The following is a 23,354-nucleotide window of genomic DNA, read 5'->3' as shown; positions in this document are numbered from 1 at the left end:
GATGCTTGGAATGATTTCTATTTTTTTGAATTTACCAAGGCTAGCTTTATGGCCCAGGATGTGATCTATCCTGGAGAAGGTTCCATGTGCGCTTGAGAAAAAGGTGAAATTCATTGTTTTGGGATGAAATGTCCTATAGATATCAATTAGGTCTAACTGGTCTATTGTATCGGGTGGGACAGGAGGTGGGAGGGAGGTTCAAGAGGGAAGGTACGTATGTATACCTATGGCTGATTCACGTTGATGTATGGCAGAAACCAACACAATACTGTAAAGCAATCACTCTGCAAGTAAAAGTAAATACTTCTTTTAAAAACAGAGACCTTCATGTTAAAACATTTAAATCCATGTATAAAAGAGTATGGCTTCCTGGGTGGGTAAGCAGTAAAGAATCCACTTGCCAATGTAAGGGAGATACAGGAGATGTGGGTTCCATCCCTGGGTCAGGAAGATCCAGTGAAGTAAGAAATGGCAACCCTTTCCAGCATTCTTGCCTGGAGAATCCCATGGACAGAGGAACCTGGCGGGCTACAGTCCATAGAGTCGCAGAGTCAGATGTGACTGAGCAATTGAACGTGCGTGCATACTCGCACACGTGCACACACACACACAAGATAGTATACCTTAAACAAAGGTAAAAGACAAGCTTTAGAATGAGAATGCTTTCAGACATGTATGTCCCATGAAGGATTAATATCCATAGTATGTAATGTGTGCATGCGTGTGTGTGTAGTTATGTCTGACTCTTCTCAACCCCATGGACTATATAGCCCGCCAGGCCCTTCTGTCCATGGGATTTCCCAGGCAAGAATACTGGAGTGGATCGCCATTTCCTACTCAAGGATAGTATATAATGAAATCCTATAAATCAGTAACAAGACAGAGACCTAGCAGAAAAATGGGCAAAACATAAATAAGTAAGACCAATATGAATTTATTTATTTAGGTTGTATTTATTTATTTATGGCTGTGCTGGGTCTTTGTTGCGTTGCAGGCTTTTCTTTCGTTTTGCAGAGCAGGGGCCATTGTCCAGTCATAGCGTGCAGGCTTCTCATTGTGGTGGCTTCTCCCGTTGCAGAGGCTCTAGGGCCCATGGGCCTCAGCGGTCGAGGCACATGGACTCAGCAGTTGCGGCTCCCAGGCTCCAGAGCACAGGCTCAACAGTTGGGCATGTGGGATTTTCCCAGGCCAGGGATCAAACCCATGTCTCCTGCACTGATAGGCGTATTCTTTACTGAGCCGCCAGGGAAGCCCTCCAGCATGAATTTAAATTCCTAATAGTGATCAGGGAAATGCCAGTGAAGAGGAGCAACATGATAACACTGTATGTGATCATACTGATAATTTAAAGGTGAAAATGTGGCAGCACATGTTGTTTTATGTGTGACTCTTGGATTGTAAAATTGTTACAGCCACTTTGGAGAGCAGTTTGATAGTATCCAATAATGTTGAAAAACCACTACAACTTAAGGTTTCAGCAGTTCCCATTCTAGAGTTCTCTAGAGAGCCTTTAACCCATGTTCACAAAGAAGATGTGAAGGGAATGGCCTTTGTAACAGCAAAAATCTGAAAGTAACCTAGATTTCAGTCAACAAACCCAAGTATGTACACAGAATGTAAAGCATACAAAAGTTGTTATAAAGGATCTATATTTTTTTTGTAGCACCATGATGAATACATCTGGAAGACTATTTTGTTTGAAAAAATCAAAGTTGTGAAAGGATATGTTCCCAATGATATCATCTGCTTAGATTTCATAAATATACAAATACTTGAGGGAAGGGTGCCTCACATCTTTTGGAGAGAAGTTTCCCTGGAGAGACTGAGAGGAGAATGGGATTGAAAGTTGATATTTTAGCTACATTTATAGAACATCTTATTTCTTTGTAAGATGAAGCAAATTTGGCAGAATCTTAACTTTTGTTAAATCCGGATGAGCAGTACTCCTTTCCCTTTGGGAGGGGAAGGATCTAACTGAGCATGTATTTAACTGGGGGCTGCAATGCTATTAGTCTGAACTGGAAACTTTCAATTATGAAACATTTCCCAAACCCTCTGCCAGTGTTACTGAAAGAACAGAAAAAGATACAAACATCCAAGGTCAAACGGGAGCCGCAGAAATAGGAGCCGATTAGCATTATCAACATTGTTTGGGTCAGCAGAGAGAGAGATGTATTGAAACTGAGTAACTGGAGAGAGCTGCATGTGAAGACCTTTCCAGAGGAATTCTACAAAAATTGAACCCTTTACAGTCCCAGGGTTAGAGACTCCAAGTAGCTGGTAAGATTGCACTTGGAGGTGAAGCTGGTTGTAGATATGTAGTCAGGTCCCTTCCATAAGCTGTTGTAATTGTAAAGGCTTTGGAAACAAGGTGAAATTATTTGAAACTTTTTGGCTGAGCTTGGTTCCCAGAATGCTGGAAGCCAGGCGGAAAATGGAACCATTCTTCTGTGAGAGAGTGAAGCGCATTCTAAAAATGACTCCTAAGTAGTGGCATTTTTGGGTCCCCCCAGTATAGGGGGAAAACTGTCTGTCTGATTTCAGTAGAAAAGGAATTTCTGGAAATAGTATTTAGTAACTTGCTGAATCACTTGGAAGGCTGTATGCCTAGGTTTGGGAAATGGGTAAGCACAAGGGAAGCCAAGTGGCCAAGACGATACTCAGATCGCTCTAGAAAGCGGAGTGGTGCTGCCCCCGAGAACGGCACGTCCAGCTTTGCGTCATCACCGCCAGCACCTTCACGAGGGTGCCAGTGCACTGTGGCTGCCACTGACGCCACCAGCTTTCATGTAAATAGAGTCAAAGCCTCCTGCTCTCTGTAGACACTGCGTTTCAATTCAAGAGTCCAGGGTGTGCATATCTCATTGGCCGAGAGGCAGGTTATGTCTGTACCCTGTCTGTAAGAATGACTTGATTAATTGCAGTATGGCACTTCTGAGCTTCTGTTGTGGAAGGCAGACTCGGCATGAGGCAAGGAATTTCCCTGGATATAGGAAAAGATTACTCAGATGCTGCTGCTGCTTGCTAAGTCACTTCAGTCGTGTCCGACTCTGTGCGACACCATAGACGGCAGCCCACCAGGCTCCCCCATCCCTGGGATTCTCCAGGCAAGAACACTGGAGTGGGTTGCCATTTCCTTCTCCAGTGCATGAAAGTGAAAAGTGAAAGTGAAGTAGCTCAGTCGCATCTGACTCTTAGCGACCCCATGGACTGCAGCCTACCAGGCTCTTGCCCATGGGATTTTCCAGGCGAGAGTACTGGAGTGGGGTGCCATTGCCTTCTCTGACTCAGATGCTAGGCAGTCATAATTATAGTTCCCCTAGTTCCCCTAAGTCCAGTTTCCCCAGGTAAACCTGGGTCCCCATCCAGTCCGCTCCAGGAAAGTCTACTTAGTCGTCACCAGGCCCTGCCCTCACACAGACAGTAAGTGTAAGAGGATAGCCAGTGATAGCAGACGGGAGACAAAGCCTTCCACGTGAGGACAGAGCTCACAACAAACAGAAGAAAAGGAAACTGAGGAAATACAGACAATGAATATGAAAAGAATGCTTTAAAATTAGTCTAATGTTAGCAGGGGTAAGACAACGGATCATAGTCATTAAACAACAAAAAAATTTTTTTTTGAACAGAAGAAACAGAGGACACAAAATTTTTTCAAACTTGAGTCCAAGAATCAATATGAAAAGTTAAATAGTCTTGTTGGAAAATGAAGTTCAAAACTTACCAAAGTACCTAAATGAAAAGAAACGGGGCACAGTGTGAGACAAAAGATAAACTGTTGAGAAAGTACAGTATGCTTTAAGTAGAACATTTACAAAATGAAAGCAAAAAAGAAAAGAAATTATTACAAATCAAATAATGAAGTAACATTTCGCTTAACTGAAAGAGATGTGTTTTAATACTGAAAAGGTCTATTGGATATCCAGTACAAGGACTATGAAAAGACTTGCTTTCCAAGGCCACTCCAGTATTGAAAAAATGATCCTAAGAAATTACTGGAAAAGAAATTGTAGAAAAGATCAGGAATCGGAATATCGTTGGACCTTTCAATTCCAGCAGTTGAAGCTGGAAGATAATGAAATAATACCTTAAAAATTCTAATGGTAAACGTTTTACTGTCTAGAATTTTGTTGTTGCTTAGTTGATAAGTTGTGTCTGACTCTTTGCAACCCTGTGGACCGCACCATGCCAGGCTTCCCTGTCCTTCACTATCTCCTGGAGTTTGCTCAGACTCATGTCTGTGGAGTTGGTGAGGCCATCCAACCATCTCATCCTCTGTCACCCGCTTCTCCTCTTGCCCTCAATCTTTCCAAGCATCAGGGTCCTTTGCAGTGAGTCAGCACTTTGCATCAGGTGGCCAGAGTATTGGAGCTTCAGCATCAGTCCTTCCAATGAATATTCAGGGTTGATTTCCTCTAGGATTGACTGATTTGAACTCCTTGCAGTCCAAGGGACTCTCAAGAGTCTTCTCCAACACGACAGTTCGAAAACATCAGTTCTTCAGTGCTCAGCCTTCTTTATGGTACAACTCTCAGATCTATACATGACTACCAAACCACCAGTCATATTAAGGCTGGACATGCCAGGACATAAAACTCCTAACACCTAAGTACTTCTTAGGCAGTTGCTGAATGAGGATAGGGGTCCATCAAAATGAGTGAGTAGACTAAAAATGAGGAAGGTAATGAGATCTGGGAAGCATGGAATTCATCCCAAGAGAGGAGAGAAGGAACTGTCAGGATAATCATGGTGATGAGATGTTTCTGAAGATGCCTCAGCAGTAGCCCTAGAGATCAGCAGGGCTGGAATGGAGTGTGAAGATGGAGAGCTCTAGGAGGGAGGTGTCCAGGAAAGAGAAGTGGAATCGATAGGGCACTTGTGGCTTTTGACCACGTGAGAAACATATGAGAAGAAGGGGCTTTTTGTTTGTTTTTGTTTTTTGGAGGATAGTATGATTTATTTTTTTCTTGTTGAGTTTCGAAAGAATTAAGGGTAGGTATATAGAAATTAGAAGAAGGCAATGGCACCCCACTCCAGTACTCTTGCCTGGAGAATCCCAGGGACGGGGAAGCCTGGTGGGCTGCCGTCTATGGGGTCGCACAGAGTCGGACACAACTGAAGTGACTTAACATAGCATATAGAAACTAAGCAAATGAAAAAAAAGCCATTATTAACTCCAAGAAAAACAAAGTAAGCAGTTGAGCAAATATAGCTGTAGTAAAGTAAACCCTGATGTGTAAGTGTGATATAACTATGATACACACATAAACACATATACATCTACACATGCATGTTTACATAATACAGAGCAAGGGAAGGGGAGCACACTTTCTGGAAGCATGCTTATTTCTCATCTTCCAAAGCAGAACTCCAACAGAGAATAACTAACGGTGGTAAATCAAGAAATAGAGCCTAAGTCTGTTATTTAGGAACGTGGAGATACTGGAGGAAGTAATGCTATGAAATGAAAGTGATTGCTCGTAGGAGTAAAGAAGATGATGTGAAGACTGTTGTTTGGTTTTTGTTTTTACCTTAAATGCCTGAAGTTCTGTTTGCCTATAACTAGTATGTGTATTACTTTGATTAAAATGTACGTGAAAAATACTAAATAAATAGTGTAGTAGTATCTCAGGACCACAGGTTTTCCTTCTTACAGATGGTAAAGTCACTTCGTGGTTTTTGCTGTACCACTTGTTTTCCTGTGTCTTTAAGCCTCTATTAAAGGCTTAGATACACAAAGTTAAATAAGGTGCAGTCCCTGGCTTGAGATACTTGTGGCTTAGGGGGTGTTGTATCAGAAAACTTCAAAAAAAAAAGGCAGGATGTTCTTTGGGGACCAAGGATATGGGGGAGTGTTGGGGACTGTAGGAGGAAGAGTGGGTGCTCGTAGCTCCCAGGAATGGGAAATACCTGGGGCTTGTGGAAGGAGCAAAGATTAGAGAGGCTAGTGTGAGCGTGAGGAGGAATCCTGAGCACAGCAGAGGAATATCTCTTAAGATGCTGAGCAGCAAATCCGTTTGCAGATGTTAAAAGAGATGTTACAGAGTCCCACAATATGACCATTCTCTGGTTTACCCACCATTTTTTCTTTTCCTGAAAGGGTTCTACCGGTTTCCATTGTTTCTAGCAACACAAGGAGATCTCTTAAATGTAGCTCCAATAACAGTGGGAGGATGCACAGTCCTAGAATTCTTCCTAAGAGGTATAAAATGATGCAGTGTTGTTTTGATTTCTACGTCTTTTGTTGCTTATTATAACCCATGAGTATTATAACACTAGTTAGGCTCTTTTCATGAAGTGTGCTCTGTTAAGAGATTTTTTTGTTTTATTCCAACATATTCTTTCTTTTAAGCCTGCTTTTATGATAGTTTTGTCCAAAAAATCCTTAAAAATCAGTTGTTTTGTCAAAAAACTTCAAACTGACAGTCCTTCGATTTTTTTATTATTATTATTGCTAACATAGCTGGTATTAGAAAGGTGAATGCAGAGTGAAATCATGATTTCATTAAAGTAGAGGATCCCTCTCTTGATTTTTAATCATCCATAAATTACCTGCAGTCCTCTCAAGGGATACTGTTAAAAAAAAGGAGGGGGGTGGGTAACCTGTCAGGGGATGGGGCAGAGTGTGGACAACTTCCTGGAAGTGATGATACCCAAATGCAACCTTGATGGAGGAAAAAGAGTTAAACAGGACACAGAGGGACGGTTAAGCCCAAGAAAAGAAAGAAAAAGAATTGTGTCCAGTTGTGTTTCAGCAGAAGTTGCCACTTGGTTTCTCCTGAAGGCATTCAAGGTGTGTTCAAATACTTGCAACTGGTTCTCTTACCCTTTTACCGGAGCTGCAGGTTCACAGAGTGCAGAGAGGCTGTACTGTTAACCAGGAAGTTCCAACATGCATTTGGAAATGTTTCCTTTTGCCTTGAGAGCAGAGGGAAGTTATTGTGAGGTTTTGAGCAAGAGAGTGCGTTGGGCTTGCCTGCGTGCACTTTAGAAACAGTCCTGCATAGGCAAAGTGATCACATTTTAAAGTGTGATAACACAGACATCCAGGACTGCATTTTCAGATTCAATTTATCGTGTCGAGCTAGGGGATTATATTTCACTTTGCCACAAAAATGAAAAAGGGTGGCCAAGAAACAAAAAAAGACTTCTGCCACAAGGCTTTATCGTTGAACATTTGGTCAGTTTGCATTTTACTGAGCTTTTTTTTTTTCTAGTTTGTCAATGAACATTTAAGTGATAGTGTTAATAGGTTTGTGAGTAAACTCTCATTTAGAAATCAGGGGTTTTTAAGTTTGGAGGCAGAAGTAAAAATTTTATTTGAATGTTTTATATATAAAGTGTGTGTAGATTTGTGTATGTATATAATTACTAAAACATTACTAAAATTTTTACATAATTAGTAACAAAAATCTACATAGTTAAAATAAAACTTGGAGGATTGTGGTGTGCATTGAATTAAAGTTATTTCATTCGCTCTTGCCTTAATTTTTGTTGACTAGTTGCCAGAAACATTTGTATAGGGCTCCTATTTTCAGAACCAGGATAAGAACATAAAAGATTGAAAATGTGTCAGCTGTGAAGGGATTCATCCAGTACTTTATGTCAGACTGGCAAGGGAGGTCCTCTGCCTCTCCTGAACGTAAGTAGATTCTTTGGCTCTTGTTTTCTGGCTCTGTCGTATTGAACAAGTACTGGAGTAAGTCTCCTCGGTTGTGAGCTGTTCCCTGGCTACTTCCCTTCTCCCCCTCTTCTTTTCAATGCTTGTCTTATATGTGTGTGCACCCAGCCCCCCACGGAGTCTGGAAGAATTCATTAACTTTTAGGAGTGGCTGCCTTTGGGGTTGGGATTGGGATGATTTGAAGGAAGACATATTTTTCACTTTTTCAGCACCATTAATTTTTTTTTAAACAATAAGCATATTCATTTATTTAAAAACAACTTTGAAAAGAGGGGGTAGCAAAAAGGAGACTTCTGTATGGGAGAAGAATTGAGGGTAAAACAGAAAAATTGGTTTGACCATCATTAATTTGACGACAGACTTTAATCTCTGGTTTCTGTTGTCTTCGGAGAAGGCAATGGCACCCCACTCCAGTACTCTTGCCTGGAAAATCCCATGGATGGAGGAGCCTGGAGGGCTGCAGACCATGGGGGTCACTGAGGGTTGGACACGACTGAGTGACTTCACTTTCACTTTTCACTTTCATGCATTGGAGAAGGAAATGGCAACCCACTCCAGTGTTCTTGCCTGGAGAATCCCAGGGACGGGGGAGCCTGGTGGGCTGCCGTCTATGGGGTCGCACAGAGTCGGACACGACTGAAGTGACTTAGCATAGCATAGCATCTGTTGTCTTTCCCATGTCTGCTCTGTTAACCACCGTCCTTCTGCTTTCCTGTGGATTAATTTACTTGCTACGATTATTAACAGCAAATTTGATTGTGCATCAGTATTTCATGTGATTGTGCCTTATCTCATTCTAACTGATCCACTTCTTTTAAGAGATTTGCTCATTTTTATGGTCATTTTTCATGCACTTTGATGAGGAGTGGATTGAAAGGAGGAAGGTCAAACCGCTGTTATTTTTCATTCACTACTGTTTGAAGGTTAATCTTAAGAGAGAATGATGAAGCTGAAATCTTTATTAAATTTCAGTGGTGGGAGGTGGTTTTTTTTTTTTTTGTCTTCCTCAACACAGTATTTATGAGATAACCATAATTACGTTTTAGATTACAATATAAATTCTGTTAATGTACCAACTCATTTCTAGTTCATCTGAGCTGGGAGCATGTGGCTTTTGTTGCAGAAAATTCCATTTCAAGGATACTGAGCTTAGGTGCTTTGGAGATAAGGATTGGATGGCTCTCTGTCCTCCAGAACCTAATATCCACTTGAGAAAAAGCCCAACCATGTGTAGAGTTAATTGCAGAAAGTAATATTAACAGCAGGAGAGGCATTTTAATAAGGAGGGTGGATGCTTTGGTGGCAGGAGCAGGGCTTAGGGGTCAGACCCAGCAGTGACCCAGTCTCTTCTGAACAGCCCTGGATGGTGGTGGATGACACCTGCCTGCAGAGGGATGTGGGGAGTAAGCCAGGTAGTTAGTGCACAGTAGCTGGTTCAGATGGATGCTCAGACTGTAGTTACAGCTGGTGGCAGGAGATTATTGCAAAAGCAAGTTCTGGAAGGACAGCCCAGTATAGCAACCAGGGCAGAAGTCAGGGCACGAGGAGACCTGACTCCACATGTGGGCTCTGCCTGTTTCACATGGTGGACTTAACAGTTTCTGGCCCTGAGACGCCTTGGGTGGAAAATGAAAGGATCAGACAAGCTATTCATCCTCATAACTCACAATTCTAGATGCTGAATGTAAGGTCAAGAGGGACACCCTCGATTCAGCTTCAGCCATTGTGGAGCTTTATAAAAAGGTGCTGGTCTGTGGAGGGCAGACCCGTTCCTGCTCTTAGGACACCAGGAGTGGATGCCGCCTAATTCTGAGCTCCCGGCCCACTTCAGACGGCAACGGGGCTGCAGTTGAAGGACCTCTGAAGGTGCGCAGAAGGCAAGCGACCTGACCACTGCAGCAGGTTTTCCCCACTGGGTGTTGAGATTCGTGTCTGGATTGGGCTTCAGAAGTAATACTCAGGCTATAAATGGAGGCTTTTTTTCTTTTTTAATGTGTGTTCAAAGCAGTTTTTCTGCTGTAATTCCTCTAACTGCCAGCTCAGTATTTATTAGAGAGCCCTCCACGCTTTTATGTCAGTGCACTTTCCCTCGCTGAAAGGGAGATGTTCACGTCCTGGGGGGCTTATGAGGACTCAGGGGATGCTCACGGGTCACGGAGTGGACAGGATGGCAGAGTCCCGTGCTCTCTGAGCACTGTGGGGAGAGAGTTTATCCTTAGAAGTAAGTGTAGAGTGAAGCAGACGAATAACTCACCAGCGGCTGTATTTAAGGAAACATTAAGGCAAGGTGGAGTGATTTTGTGTTTTAATTTTTTCCTTTTAAGCTCTCTGTCCTTGGGTGTGGTATTTTAAAATCTGCTAAGTGAAACATGGTTACTGTGATTAACAGTGATTAGGGTATTAGAGTTGTGCTTAAAAGGAACTTTCTGTTTACCCATTGTTCTCAGTGGTAAAGAATCTGCCTGCCAGTGCAGGAGGCGTAAGAGACGTGGGTTCGATCCCTGTGTTGGGAGGATTCCCCTGGAGTAGGAAATGGCAATCCATTCCAGTATGCTTGCTTGGAAAATTCCACGGACAGAGGAGACTGCAGGGCTACGGTCCACGGGTCACAAAGAGTCGGACACGACTGAGCACACACACAGACACCCATTGCTCTTACTGATGTGACTTTCTCTGCTTTTTCTGTGTCTCAAGTGCACTTTCTTAAATTCTTTTTGGATTTTAAATACTCAAGTGAGAAAACCTTGATGTCTTTGACAAAGCCAGTTGTGACATTCTGTCTTACTGAACCCTGTAGTCCTCTTCCAGTTAGATTATAGGGATTTGAGGAAATGTTCCCTCTTTGCTTTCTCTTTCTCAAATGAGAAAACCTTGATGTCTTTGACAAAGCCAGTTGTGACGTTCTGTCTTACTGAACCCTCTAGTCCTCTTCCAGTTAGATTATAGGGATTTGAGGGTGGAAATGTTCCCTCTTTGCTTTCTCTTTTGATAGTGACTGCCTTATGTAGAACACCAATAGCTGGTGCTCCCATAGCCCGTGTGGGCTGCCTGAAAAGCTGTCCTTACTGATGCAGATTCTCAGCCACAGTTCGTCATATGTGGATCAGAGGCAATTTTCACAGCTTATCTAGTTTAAATCTGACTTAATGCAGTTTAGACCGTCTCTTTCCCTCCTGCCTTCAGAGAAAGTCAATACTACTAGATTCTTCCTTTCCGGGTTAAATATACAGTTTCCACGAGCCATCGATACCTCAGGATAATACTCTCCAGAGTGTTGGTCTGCAGCCCGAACGGTGACCTTCTTCCAGTTTCGCCCGAATGTCTGCAGGAGGAGGGCTGTAAGGTCAAAAGCTGAGAAGCATGGAGTAGGGAAAGGCTACCCACTCCGGTATTCTGGCCTGGAGAATTCCATGGGCTGTATAGTCCATGGGGTTGCAAAGAGTCAGACACGACTGAGCAACTTTCGCTTCACTCATGTGTACGTGGGAAAGTAGATGTATTCCAGGGAAGGGCAAGGAGTGATGACGACTCAGTCTGTGCTGTTTAGGCAGCCTCCCCTGATTACCCAGGTCACTGCAACCTTGTGAAAGGGTGAAATGGATGCTCTTAGGTAGGAGGGGGCTTTTGTGTCAATACTAAATATAAAGAAAGCAACGTTAAATACACACAAAAATGAGGAATGCAAGAATCTGTATTAATCATCTGTGTGGAGTAATTATTCAAATCCTGTAAATACTGCTTAATCTTATCATCTTCAGTACTTTCTATTTTATGTAGCCCTCCTTTGATTCCGTTTTAATCAGAGGATTTAGCACAAGATCATCTTATTGGAAGGACTTGACATCTGTTGCATTTTGACTCGTTTGGTGATTTGAATGGTTTGAGGTTTTACATGGTGCTGTATTTAATAATTAGTATTCAAGTGTGTGTCCATCATACAACATTCTCAGATAGTTTATTGTTTTTAGTAACAGAATGAGTTGCTTTTTTTCTCCGAAACTTTTTCTTGTTATAAAAGTTATGCATGCTCATTTTAGAAAATAAATAATATAGTTAAATACTTAAAAAAGGAATTATTTATAATCTGTCTACAGACAAGTATTATAACTCCCTTGGTGAATTTCCTTTGGCTTGTTTATATACCTATACGACTAAAAAAATAACTAAATTTATAGCGTATAAACCATTTTGTTTGTATCCTGAGTTCTTCTGAAACCGGGCCTGTTTGTCCTCAGTTACATTCAATAGAATGTACAATATAAAAATATTCTTAAAAAAATAAGTCCATGGCCAAATCAGTTAAGAAATATCTTAGTTTAATAGTTGTGTTGGTTTTTTTTAAATCTGTATATTTCACGGAGCCTTCATATACTAACATGTATTACCAAATCCTAACGCAGGTGGTAGTGTGTCCCTTCCTTAATTATGGAACCCTTTCTTATGAATTAATAACTTGAAGGATTTGAAACACAGTTTAGGGAAAGTTGACAAGCCTTTCTTCCCGCATAGTAGACATTTACTGGTTGTCTTTCTGCGCCCTGTCCATTTCTCATATCCCCCTTCCCCAGACCCTATTTGGTAATTAGATGATCAGTACTAGATCACAGTTTGCAGGATTGATGAGTAACTTTCTAATGGATTTTAATTGAATATTAATGGACAAATTACTTTTTTAAAAACACTCACCTCCTTCATGGATCTAGTCAGCTCTCTTAATACCCTGGGTGCCAGCCACAGAATCTGCATGCCCCTGATGAACTCTGATTTCTTTTCCTTGAAAGTATTCATTTCAGTTCAGTCTCTCAGTCGTGTCTGACTCTTTGCGACCCCATAAACCGCAGCACGCCAGGCCTCCCTGTCCATCACTGACTCCCGGAGTTTACCCAAACTCATGTCCATTGAGTTAGTGATGCCATCCAACCATCTCATCCTCTGTCGTCCCCTTCTCCTCCCGCCCTCAAGTATTCATTTGCTGTACCTCAAATGCTATTTTTCGTCTAATAATTCTGGTTCATGGTTACCTTTCTATTTACTACGTTTTACCGTTTACCTCTTTACTTTAAGCTCCTCCTGATAAAGCTCCTCCTCTTGGCATTATATTAATTGCTTATTGCCTGAGTTTTCTCATATTCAAATATAAGATAAATGTTCACATTTATTTCTGTTCTCCTTTATTTTGCCAGCTGTTGAATCATTTTCTTACCCATCAGTAATTCTTACCATGTGTCTGGCTCCAAACCTTTTAAATTTTATTAAAAAAAATTTGTTTTCAAATCCTTTATATTTTACCACCCCTCTTCTGCCACCAAGCTTGCTGCCGAATTTTCATGTTGTTTCCTTCACCTGCAGCTGCACAAAGCATGTTCAAGCCTTACTAGACCTTTGAAATGTAACCTTCTTCGTCAAACTTTTTGTTTGGAGTGTAGTTGGGAGGCAAATGTTATTCTTTCTTTTGCTCCTTACTCTGTCAAAACAAGCACATTTTAACTTGTTTTCTTATCTCTGAACTCAAATGTAAATTCATCAGTTTATGTATGTTTTGTGTCTATAACTTCTTTATTCACTTTGGTAATTTGAGGGCAGATTATTTGAGTCTACTTTGTCTCCATCAGTGTTGTCTTTTTTAGATAGTGAACATTTGGAGAGCAGGAACTAGACTTATCAACTCATCTCTTCCCAATCCTTCCTGATTTTTGTTGAGATAGAACGGAAATGAAAGAAGGGGGAAATTCCGATCTAAAAAGTTAAATGCTGATTCATAAAGCTTAAATTATCCAGGACGTTGCATGGGGATGTTTGTACGTGTGTAAAGGCTGATTTGAAAGAGTGAGACGTCCCTTTTATCAGAGATGTTACTTTTATGTAATGTGACTGTAATTCAGGAAAGCCAAGAAGGGAGGTAAAGGAAATCATTGGCTTTATTTGGTTATCATAGCTAATCTAATGTCCAAACACTGTGATGTAATATTTCTGTTTTAAAATTGTTTCCTGTTATATTCTAAAGAATATTTATGGATATTTTAAGTCTGTGTATATAGCTTAATAAACTGTTTACATTGACTCTTTATAAATATTCACATTGTTTATCTGTGTAATCTCAGGGTATTTGTATAGTTATTCATCATCAAAATTTCTTCTATTGCCTGGAATCATTGAGAGTTGGCCCTGTATCTGAGGCTGTGCCGGTTAAGGGACCTACCAACATCCCATTTTGAAATACGGAGGTAATTGATGAAGAATGCTACATCTTTTCATGGGCTTTCCAGGTCGCTCAGTGGTAAAAAAAAAATCTGCCTGCCAATGCAAGAGATGCAGGTTCCATCCCTGGGTCAGGAAGATCCCCTGGAGGAGAAATGACAACCCACTCCAGTATTCTTGCCTGGAAAATCCCATGGACAGGGAAGCTTGTCAGGCCCCAGTCTGTAGGGTCCCAAAGAGTTGGACGCAACTAAGCATGCACACTGCGTCTTTTTAGTGAGTGCACCATGTCGTGCTGTAGGTTATTTCAGGGCAGGAACTGTAAGCTGTTGTTAGTTTTTTGTTTTCTTCCCTTCCCACATCTTCTTGTGTAACCTTTAAACTATTTTTATGCCCTTGGCACAAAGAAAGTTTCCCATGTTGTTCTTTTCCTTTGGTTCCTTCAATTATTTATTGTTCTCACTTCCTTATCACTCATTTATTTCTTGGAAAAATTTTATTTTTCTGCTTAATAATTCATGTTGAAAATGGATAAATAAGGAAGATATCACATGAGCACTTGCATATATTTTATCTGTAATTTAAGGGAAAGGGTCATGAGAAGAGATTTGGAGGTAACTGCATAGAGATAATATATGCATAGAGATAATATATTTGAAGCTGTGGGTATCTATGACATCTCCAGACAGTACTGGCTACCGTGCAGCTATCTCTCCCAAGCAGTTTCCTAATTCTGCTTCGTTCAGTTGCACAGGCAACTGATCCAGCCAAGTCAACACCCTGGTTTCCAGAGTAATAGTTTTACTCCAGTGCCCCCAGGCCTGCGATCTCATCCTAATGCACTGGGTGCTCAAATGCATCCTAATAGTAACACCCTTTACAGCACCTTCAAAAACTCTGAAGACTAGTAAGAGAAGTAAGCCAAGGGTACCACCCTGGAATCACTTGCTTTTAAATGGAGCCACCAGTGATCCTGAGGAGGGAGCCAAAAGAAAGAGGCACGGGAAATTAAGAAGAATGTGTTCATCATGAAGGCCTAGAGAAGACAGAATTTCAGGAGGGAGAGAGAGGTCAAGAATATAAATGTCTAAGTGAGCCAGGATGACAGAGACTGATTTTACACCTGTAGCCGCCCTTGGGGGGAGGGGCTGTTTCCCCAAATATCTCTAGTGCCAAGTGTGTGGTCCATGCTCAGAAGTTAATTCAGAAAGACCGGGGGTGATTTACCGGAGAGCAGGAGGCACTTCCTTTGGAAGAATGGTCTTATCAGAAAACAGTGGCACGTTACGTGGTGATAGACCTTGAATGATGGAAAGAGTTTCAGTTAGTAGATGGCGTCTTCTCCTTAGCTGATAGAGTTTCCAGGAGCTCACAGAACTAAACAATGGGATTGATATTCTAGCTAAATGGATCCACCATGGACTCAAGTACTACCTAGAGCTGTAAAATTAAACACATAACAAGGATATTTCTTAAATAGTTTACTCTTTGAACAGATAGAGGTGACATACTATAGATTAGCATGTCACTAATGTCTTCTACTTAATTCTATTTTTTTTTTTTTTTTTACCATATTTAGTGATGCTTAGGCAGGTTTGCTGATAACTAAGAGAATTGCTAATCATTGTTAGCATATGTTTGCTATTTCCATTAACCCAAAGGAATAGGTTTCAGATATTATTGATGTGGTGTCATATTACACATGGATGGCATCATTATTTTCAATTAGTACTTGAATAAACACAAAGTGTATATATTCTGTAGGTGCTGGTCTGTGTCTAAGGTTCCTATTGTACCTGAAGGGCTTTGTTGCTATAAATAAGGATGGGAAAGAGAGGAAAAGAGAAAAGGAAAGAAGTCTTCATGACAAGAAAACAAAATCTGTTATTTACCTTAGTTGTCCCATCTTGAACCTCCTCAGATTTTTCAGGTCGTTAAAGAGCGTGGGCACTCTCTCCCCTATGTGCCCATGTATATTTTGAAATTAAAAGATAACACTGAGTTATCATAATCAAGATGTAGCAGGAGTCTTGGCATTTTTTTTTAATACAAAGAAATATATCTCTGTAAGACTTTTAAAATAATTTTGTTTTTGGTTGTGCTGAGTCTTCGCTGATGTGAGGACTTTTCTCTGGTTGCGGCGAGTGGGGGCCGCGCTCTAGTTTCGGTGTGTGGGCTTCTCGTTGCGTTGGCTTCTCCTGCTGTGGGGCCTAGGCTTTAAAGCACATGGGCTTCAGTAGTTGTAGCACATGGGCTCAGTATTTGCGGCTCCCAGGCTCTGGATCGCTGGCTCATTCATTGTGGCACACAGGCTTAGTTGTTCCACGGCATGTAGGATCGTCTCAGACCTGGGATCGAACCTGTGTCTCCTGCATTGGCAGGTGGATTCTTTACCACAGAGCCACCAGGGAAGCCCACTTGTGTAAGATTTTTTAAAACCTGTTAAAAAGACCCAGGCAGCATATGCGATGCTTCTGAATAGGAGTCCTGTAGTAGTGACCACCAAGGACAGGCATTTCCAAGTCAGTGTTACTTACTGTATTTTAGTGCTGACCTATAACTTCACAGATACTAAAAGAGTCCTGCAGTCAACTCTATTCTAAGGGAAATGAAATGTGGCCCGAATGAGTCTTTACTCTGGGGGATTGGTGCACTGGCCTTTTAGAGAATGTCAGTTCTGGGAACAATAGGTGATTTATTTGGATTTCTGTGAGTTTGTGAGAGACATTGAACACATCTGATTTTCATAAGAATCTATTGAGAATTATTTTGTATGTCAGTGTATTCTTTCTTTGAAAGCTGTTTCATTGAAATAAACAGCTTCTTTTTTCCCTAGTTACAAAATAGCTCATAAATTGTGGTTTGGGGTTGTCAAAAGACTTTTTTTTTTCTTTCTTTGAAATGGGCTAGTGTTTACTTTGCATTTTGGTTTAGTTGCCCAGTTTCCTTCCATTTTATAAGGAGCACTTCTTGAACCTTGGCTGTGGCCACATGGTCTCTTTCAGACGCAACAGTTAGCACATTATTCCACTTGAAGGTTTATAGTTCAAGAGGAGCCTGGACAGTTCCCAGATATACAGTCAAATTATAGCAATCTGATGGTAGAAGTATCTAGAGAGGTCCAAAGTCAGGTTTCATTGGGTAGTGGTGCGAAACCATTATCCCTTTCACAAAAGATGGTGAAGAGGAGCCAGAGGGAAAACAATTGGCGTTTTTGTGTGGGGCTGGTCTAAGCAGCCCGTGCGAGCCCAGCTGGAGCTTCTTTGGCCCTGTGTTCTGCAGGCGGTGTGCATTTTTGAAACACCCCTAAATGTTCCAGCCTTTAAATAGCAGCGAGTCTTCTAAAATGATGCTGCATAGCGCAGGAGAAATTAAAGCGGCTGCCTGGGAGGCAGGAAGCCGACTAGCGAGATGCTTAATTATCGTGGAAGTAAGTGCTTGTTGCTGGGGAGCGGAGCGCAGCGAGCCCGGGTCGGCCTGGGTGTCAGCTGTGATTTGTAGACAATGCGGCCCCGGCAGCGCAGTGCTGGATCAGCAGCATCTTTGCAAACATGCATTTGGCAGGAATTTAAAGGCCACCTCTTGTGTCATTTGTGGAGCCTTGGAAAAGGGTCTTCTGCCTTTATTTTCAGGATGTACGCAACCATGCAGGATTTTGTGCTCAGAATTTGTGCCTCTTGCCTCCTGATTGACGTGCTCCTGAGGAAGTTGGTCTTCTTTGCCCGTCACCTGGAAGGATGTTAGCAGTTCTCTGTCGTCGACTGGGGGATATGGAAAGGTCTGCTCACAGCAAGCTTTTGGTTTCTGCTGTCTTCATAAATTAGCACTGGAGGATGGGGTGGGTTGCAATGCGTAAGGAAATGCAGGCATTTTGCTAATTAGTGAAACGTTTGTAGCTTTAAGGGTAGATAGAAGGAAAGAGAGCTCGGGAAGAGGTGGTGGAAAATGCTGGATGCTTTCTGAAATTCTGCTCTTTGGGGTAAGTAATAAACTAGAGGGCATGACAGAAGCATGCTAATGGGTAGAATGGCTTGGGGAAAACCGTGTTTATTTTCTCTCTGTTGTATTTGCTCTTGCCAACTCTGGTAAGCCTTTGTAAAGAAACAAAACTAAGTTTGAATTTTGAAATACAGAAGAGGTTAAAAAGTAAGTGTTGCGACATATTCAGTAACATAATTTTTCAATTTTTAGTCTTGTTAAAAAGCTGTATGTTGCTCTAATTATCGAACTCTGTCGGTTATGCCTTGAACTTCTGGTCAGCACAGCGGTTCATGATAGTCTGCATTGTTAGAGGTCACTGGAGTCTGTTTGTGGTCTGTACTTGGGCTAATGTCCTGGAACAAGATCCCTCACCGCCTTCTAATGATATGAAACAGTTCAATTAAGCTGAAGTATTCATAGTCTTTTAAAATATATGTAATTTAAATGATGGATATTATTAAATGCTTTCAAATCCGCTTTACTAAAAATATGGGTTGTAAACTGTGAGCCACAATCCAGTTAGTGAATCTTTTATTTGGATGTGTCTGGTTTTGGCAATTGCATATTTATTTTTAGATGTATTTATTAAATGCTAATCCAAAGTGTCCTTCTCTCTTTTAGAGAAAGCATGGGATTATGGCAGTCACAGAGTCCCAGTGATACAAGTTCCATTCAGTTCTTTCTGAAAGAAAGCCATCTCATCAAAGTAAAGCAAAGGAACTCTTGTGGATTATAATGCTCTAAAGCTCTGGATTTTCAGAGATTTGAAAATAAGGAGTTATTTTAACCTTTTAAATGAAAAAGATTAAGATCTCGTGCAACTGCTGTATTTTCTGGAAGCCATTCTCCAAAAGGGAAGTGCACATTTAAAACTTAGGTATGATGGTCCTTTCTGTGGGGATTTAAGTCAAACTGCTTTTGCATCATGACCAGCCTGAAACGGTCACAGACAGAGAGGCCGGTTGCCACTGAAAGGGCATCCATTGTGGGCGCAGATGGCACCCCCAAAGTCCACACAGACGACTTCTACATGCGACGTTTCAGGTCCCAGAATGGCAGCTTAGGGTCATCTGTCATGGCTCCTGTAGGGCCCCCCCGAAGCGAAGGTTCTCACCATATAACTTCGACCCCTGGAGTCCCAAAGATGGGAGTTCGGGCAAGAATTGCAGATTGGCCCCCCAGAAAGGAAAACGTAAAAGAATCTAGCCGTTCAAGCCAGGAAATAGAAACCTCAAGTTGCCTTGAGAGCATGTCCTCCAAAAGCAGTCCTGTGAGTCAGGGAAGTTCTGTAAGCCTCAATTCCAGTGACTCAGCCATGTTAAAAAGCATACAGAACACGCTGAAGAGCAAGACGCGGCCGTCGGAGAACATGGACTCCAGATTTCTCATGCCCGAAGCCTACCCCAGCTCCCCCAGGAAGGCTCTGCGCCGGATACGGCAGCGCAGCAACAGCGACATCACCATAAGTGAGCTTGACGTGGATAGCTTTGATGAATGTATCTCGCCCACCTACAAGACGGGGCCGTCGCTGCACAGGGAATACGGTAGCACATCCTCAATTGATAAGCAGGGAACGTCCGGAGAAAGCTTCTTTGACTTGTTAAAGGGCTACAAAGACGACAAGTCTGATCGAGGTCCCACTCCGACCAAGCTCAGTGACTTTCTCATCGCCGGTGGGGGCAAGGGTTCTGGTTTCTCCTTGGATGTTATAGACGGGCCCATCTCACAGAGAGAGAACCTCAGGCTCTTTAAGGAAAGGGAAAAACCACTCAAGCGGCGCTCCAAGTCGGAAACCGGAGACTCGTCCATTTTTCGTAAATTACGCAATGCCAAAGGTGAGGAACTTGGGAAGTCGTCGGATCTTGAAGATAACCGATCGGAAGACTCTGTCAGGCCCTGGACATGCCCGAAGTGCTTTGCCCACTACGATGTCCAGAGTATCTTATTTGACTTGAACGAGGCGATTATGAACAGGCACAATGTAATTAAGAGGAGAAACACCACCACAGGGGCTTCGGCAGCTGCGGTGGCATCCTTGGTCTCGGGGCCTTTGTCCCACTCGGCCAGCTTCAGCTCCCCAATGGGCAGCACAGAGGACCTGAATTCCAAGGGAAGCCTCAGCATGGACCAGGGAGATGATAAAAGCAATGAGCTGGTGATGAGCTGTCCCTATTTTCGGAATGAGATTGGTGGAGAAGGGGAAAGGAAGATCAGCCTGTCCAAATCAAATTCTGGTTCCTTTAGTGGATGTGAAAGTGCCTCCTTTGAGTCTACACTCAGCTCCCATTGTACAAATGCAGGCGTGGCAGTACTTGAAGTGCCCAAGGAAAACTTGGTGTTACACCTGGATCGGGTGAAAAGATACATCGTAGAACACGTGGATCTCGGCGCCTACTATTACAGAAAGTTCTTCTATCAGAAGGGTGAGTAGAGATCTTTAATTTTCTTTTGCCATACTTTCTGAAAAGGAGTACTGTCTGTCAGGTTTCATAAGGCAGTGTGATGTAAGCTTTGCGTGAACGCCTTCTCTTGATGGCGAAAGAGTTAGCTGTTGGCTGCAGTGTATTTTCATTTGCATTTTGTGAGTTACTTTCTCCTTTTAGATATGTTAAATATCTTATATACAGAATATTAATTTTTTTAAGTAAAAAACCTTTGATTCAGTGGATGAAATTGTAATGCTTACGTAGAAGACTTGCTATGTCACCTTTAGGGATAAACGTCATATGAAGTTAAAAATATTTTAAATACAGCTTTTAAAGGGTTTCAAAAGCAATCTTAATGCTGGTTTTTTTATTTGTTTAGTACTTTTACAGTTGGTACAGGGTCATTTCTTTTCTCCCTCAATGTTCTCATTACTAAATGACAATTATAATACATTCCCATTCATTTCACAGGCATTTTAGTGAGAATTTTATTATTTGACAAAAATCTAAGAGTTGGGAATCAAACCTTGGTCTTCTAGATTTGAGTATAAAAGGCACTGGAGTGAGAGGTACCATTAACATGTTGATGACTTCTTTTTCTGCTTTGGGGGAAAATATATGTCTGTATCGGAGAAGGCAGTGGCACCCCACTCCAGTACTCTTGCCTGGAAAATCCCATGGATGGAGGAGCCGGGAAGGCTGGAGTCCATGGGGTCGCTGAGGGTCGGACACGACTGAGTGACTTCCCTTTCACTTTTCACTTTCATGCCTTGGAGAAGGAAATGGCAACCCACTCCAGGGTTCTTGCCTGGAGAATCCCAAGGACAGGGGAGCCTGGTAGGCTGCTGTCTATGGGGTCGCACAGAGTCGGACACGACTGAAGCGACTTAGCAGCAGCAGCAGCAGCATGTATCTATATTGTTGGATTGATCTGTATATACACAGTTTTATCTCATGCTTTTAAGAAAACTCTGTGAATTCACTGATAGGTAGTTTAAATGAACTCTTAGGAGCTTTCTAATAGTGTTTTTGAGCAGCATTATTAATTGAAGAATGAGTTTGTCATGCAAGGACCTGAGCTAGAAGACAAGATGCTCACCAAGGAAGAACGTACACCTGTGGTCCACAAGCTAGCTCAGTAATCTCTGCGTTGAGACCAAGTGAGAGGCCCCCTGTATACAAGCTACTAGAGTGATCTTTCAATTTCCCACCCACTGTTTGGGGGTTTTGGGTCCTTTTGAGATTTATTCTTCCAAAGGAAGTTTGATTTCTAGTACTTCATTCTAGTGCTCTAGTTGTATGACATTGCTTACTTTAAAATCAAATTTATTGTAAGGTTATCGTATGATCGGCTGTATTCACAATGGTTTATTGACCAAAGGAGCCTTGTCTCAGTGCTTGGTATCCATGTCTCTTAAACATCTATGGCAAAGGTCCTGAAACTAATATGATAATGAAAATCCTGACTTCATTGATCACCCATCTTTATGTTCTCAGAAAACTTTGTGGAGTTCAGATTTTAGAAATCACTTCTTTCTTATTCTGTCCTTAAGGCTACAGAGTATTTTTACCTTGCCATCTTGGTATTTGGGACCAGATAATTCTTTGTTTGTTATATCCTATAGTCTTACACATTCTGGGATATAAGATGTTTAGCAGTGTCCCTGGCCTACATCCCAGATGCTGATAGGTACCCTGACTTGTGATGACCTAAAAGGTCTCCATTTGGATATTGCCAAATGTCCTCTAGAAAATTGCCCCTTGCTGAAAATCCCTGTTTTATTGAGCCTGGAGAAGTTTTCCACAGGTGTTTGTGAACTGTCTGTAGAGGAGGCCATCTTCCTAAAGAACTGACATTCCAACACAGGAGAGAACATGTTACTTATAATCTTACTTATGTATTCATAGTAGTTGGCTCTTTTCCCTAGTTCAGTTCAGTCACTCAGTTGTGTCCAACTCTTTGCAACCCAATGAATGCCAGGCCTCCCTGTCCATCACCAACTGCTGGAGCCTAACCAAACCCATGTCCGTTGAGTCGGTGATGCCATCCAACCATCTCATCTTCTGTTGTCCCCTTCTGCTCCTGCCCTCAATCTTTCCCAGCATCAGGGTTTTTTCAAATGAGTCAGCTCTTCGCATCAGGTGGCCAAAGTATTGGAGTTTCAGCTTCAACATCAGTCCTTCCAGTAACCACCCAGGACTGATCTGCTTTAGGATGGACTGGTTGGATCTCCTTGCAGTCCAAAGGACTCTCAAGAGTCTTCAACACCACAGTTCAAAAGCATCAGTTCTTCAGCGCTCAGCTTTCTTTATAGTCCAGCTCTCACATCCATACATGACTACTGGAAAAACCATAGTCTTGACTAGACAGACCTTTGTTGGCAAAGTAATGTTTCTGCTTTTTAATATGCTATCTAGGTTGGTCATAACTTTCCTTCCAAGGAGTATGTGTCTTTTAATTTCTTGGCTGCAGTCACCATCTGCAGTGATTTTGGAGCCAAGAAAAATGAAGTCTGACACTGTTCCCACTGTTTCCCCATCTATTTCCCATGAAGGGGTGGGACCAGATGCCATGATCTTAGTTTTCTGAATGTTGAGCTTTAAGCCAACTTTTTCACTCTCCTCTTTCACTTTCACAAAGAGGCTCTTCAGTTCTTTTTCACTTTCTACCCTCAGGGTGGTGTCATCTGCATATCTGAGGTTATTGATACTTCTCCCTGCAATCTTGATTCCAGCTTGTGCTTCCTCCAGCCCAGCGTTTCTCATGATGTACTTTGCATTAAGTTAGATAAGCAGGGTGACAATATACAGCCTTGACATACTCCTTTTCCTATTTGGAACCAGTCTGTTGTTCCATGTCCAGTTCTAACTGTTGCTTCCTCACCTGCATATAGGTTTCTCAAGAGGTGGGTCAGGTGGTCTGGTATTCCCATCTCCTGAAGAATTTTCCACAGTTTCTTGTGATCCACACAGTCAAAGGCTTTGGCACAGTCAGTAAAGCAGAAGTAGATGCTTTTCTGGAACTCTCTTGCTTTTCTGATGATCCAGCGGATGTTGGCAATTTGAT

At 42.0% G+C, this 23,354-nt stretch overlaps 1 protein-coding gene across 17 annotated transcripts in view; it reads left to right on the top strand.

The window, feature by feature from the left end:
* The window catches only part of SIPA1L1 (signal-induced proliferation-associated 1 like 1), a 389,778-nt gene that overhangs the window by 228,944 nt on the left and 137,480 nt on the right, over positions 1–23,354 (top strand). For 13 of the 17 annotated variants that reach the window (XM_010846654.1, XM_010846657.1, XM_010846661.1 and 10 more), the window contains one exon: positions 18,483–20,284. In XM_010846654.1, coding sequence (XP_010844956.1) covers positions 18,787–20,284 — 1,498 coding nt within the window. In that variant the 5' untranslated portion in view covers positions 18,483–18,786. The other 4 variants (XM_010846664.1, XM_010846666.1, XM_010846663.1 and 1 more) reach the window with 4 other exon arrangements.

Source organism: Bison bison, unplaced genomic scaffold (genome assembly GCF_000754665.1).
Source record: "Bison bison bison isolate TAMUID 2011002044 unplaced genomic scaffold, Bison_UMD1.0 scf7180017864239, whole genome shotgun sequence".
Taxonomy (NCBI): Eukaryota; Metazoa; Chordata; class Mammalia; order Artiodactyla; family Bovidae; genus Bison; species Bison bison.
Note: the sequence above shows the minus strand (reverse complement) of the source record. Positions and strands in the feature narration are given on the sequence as shown.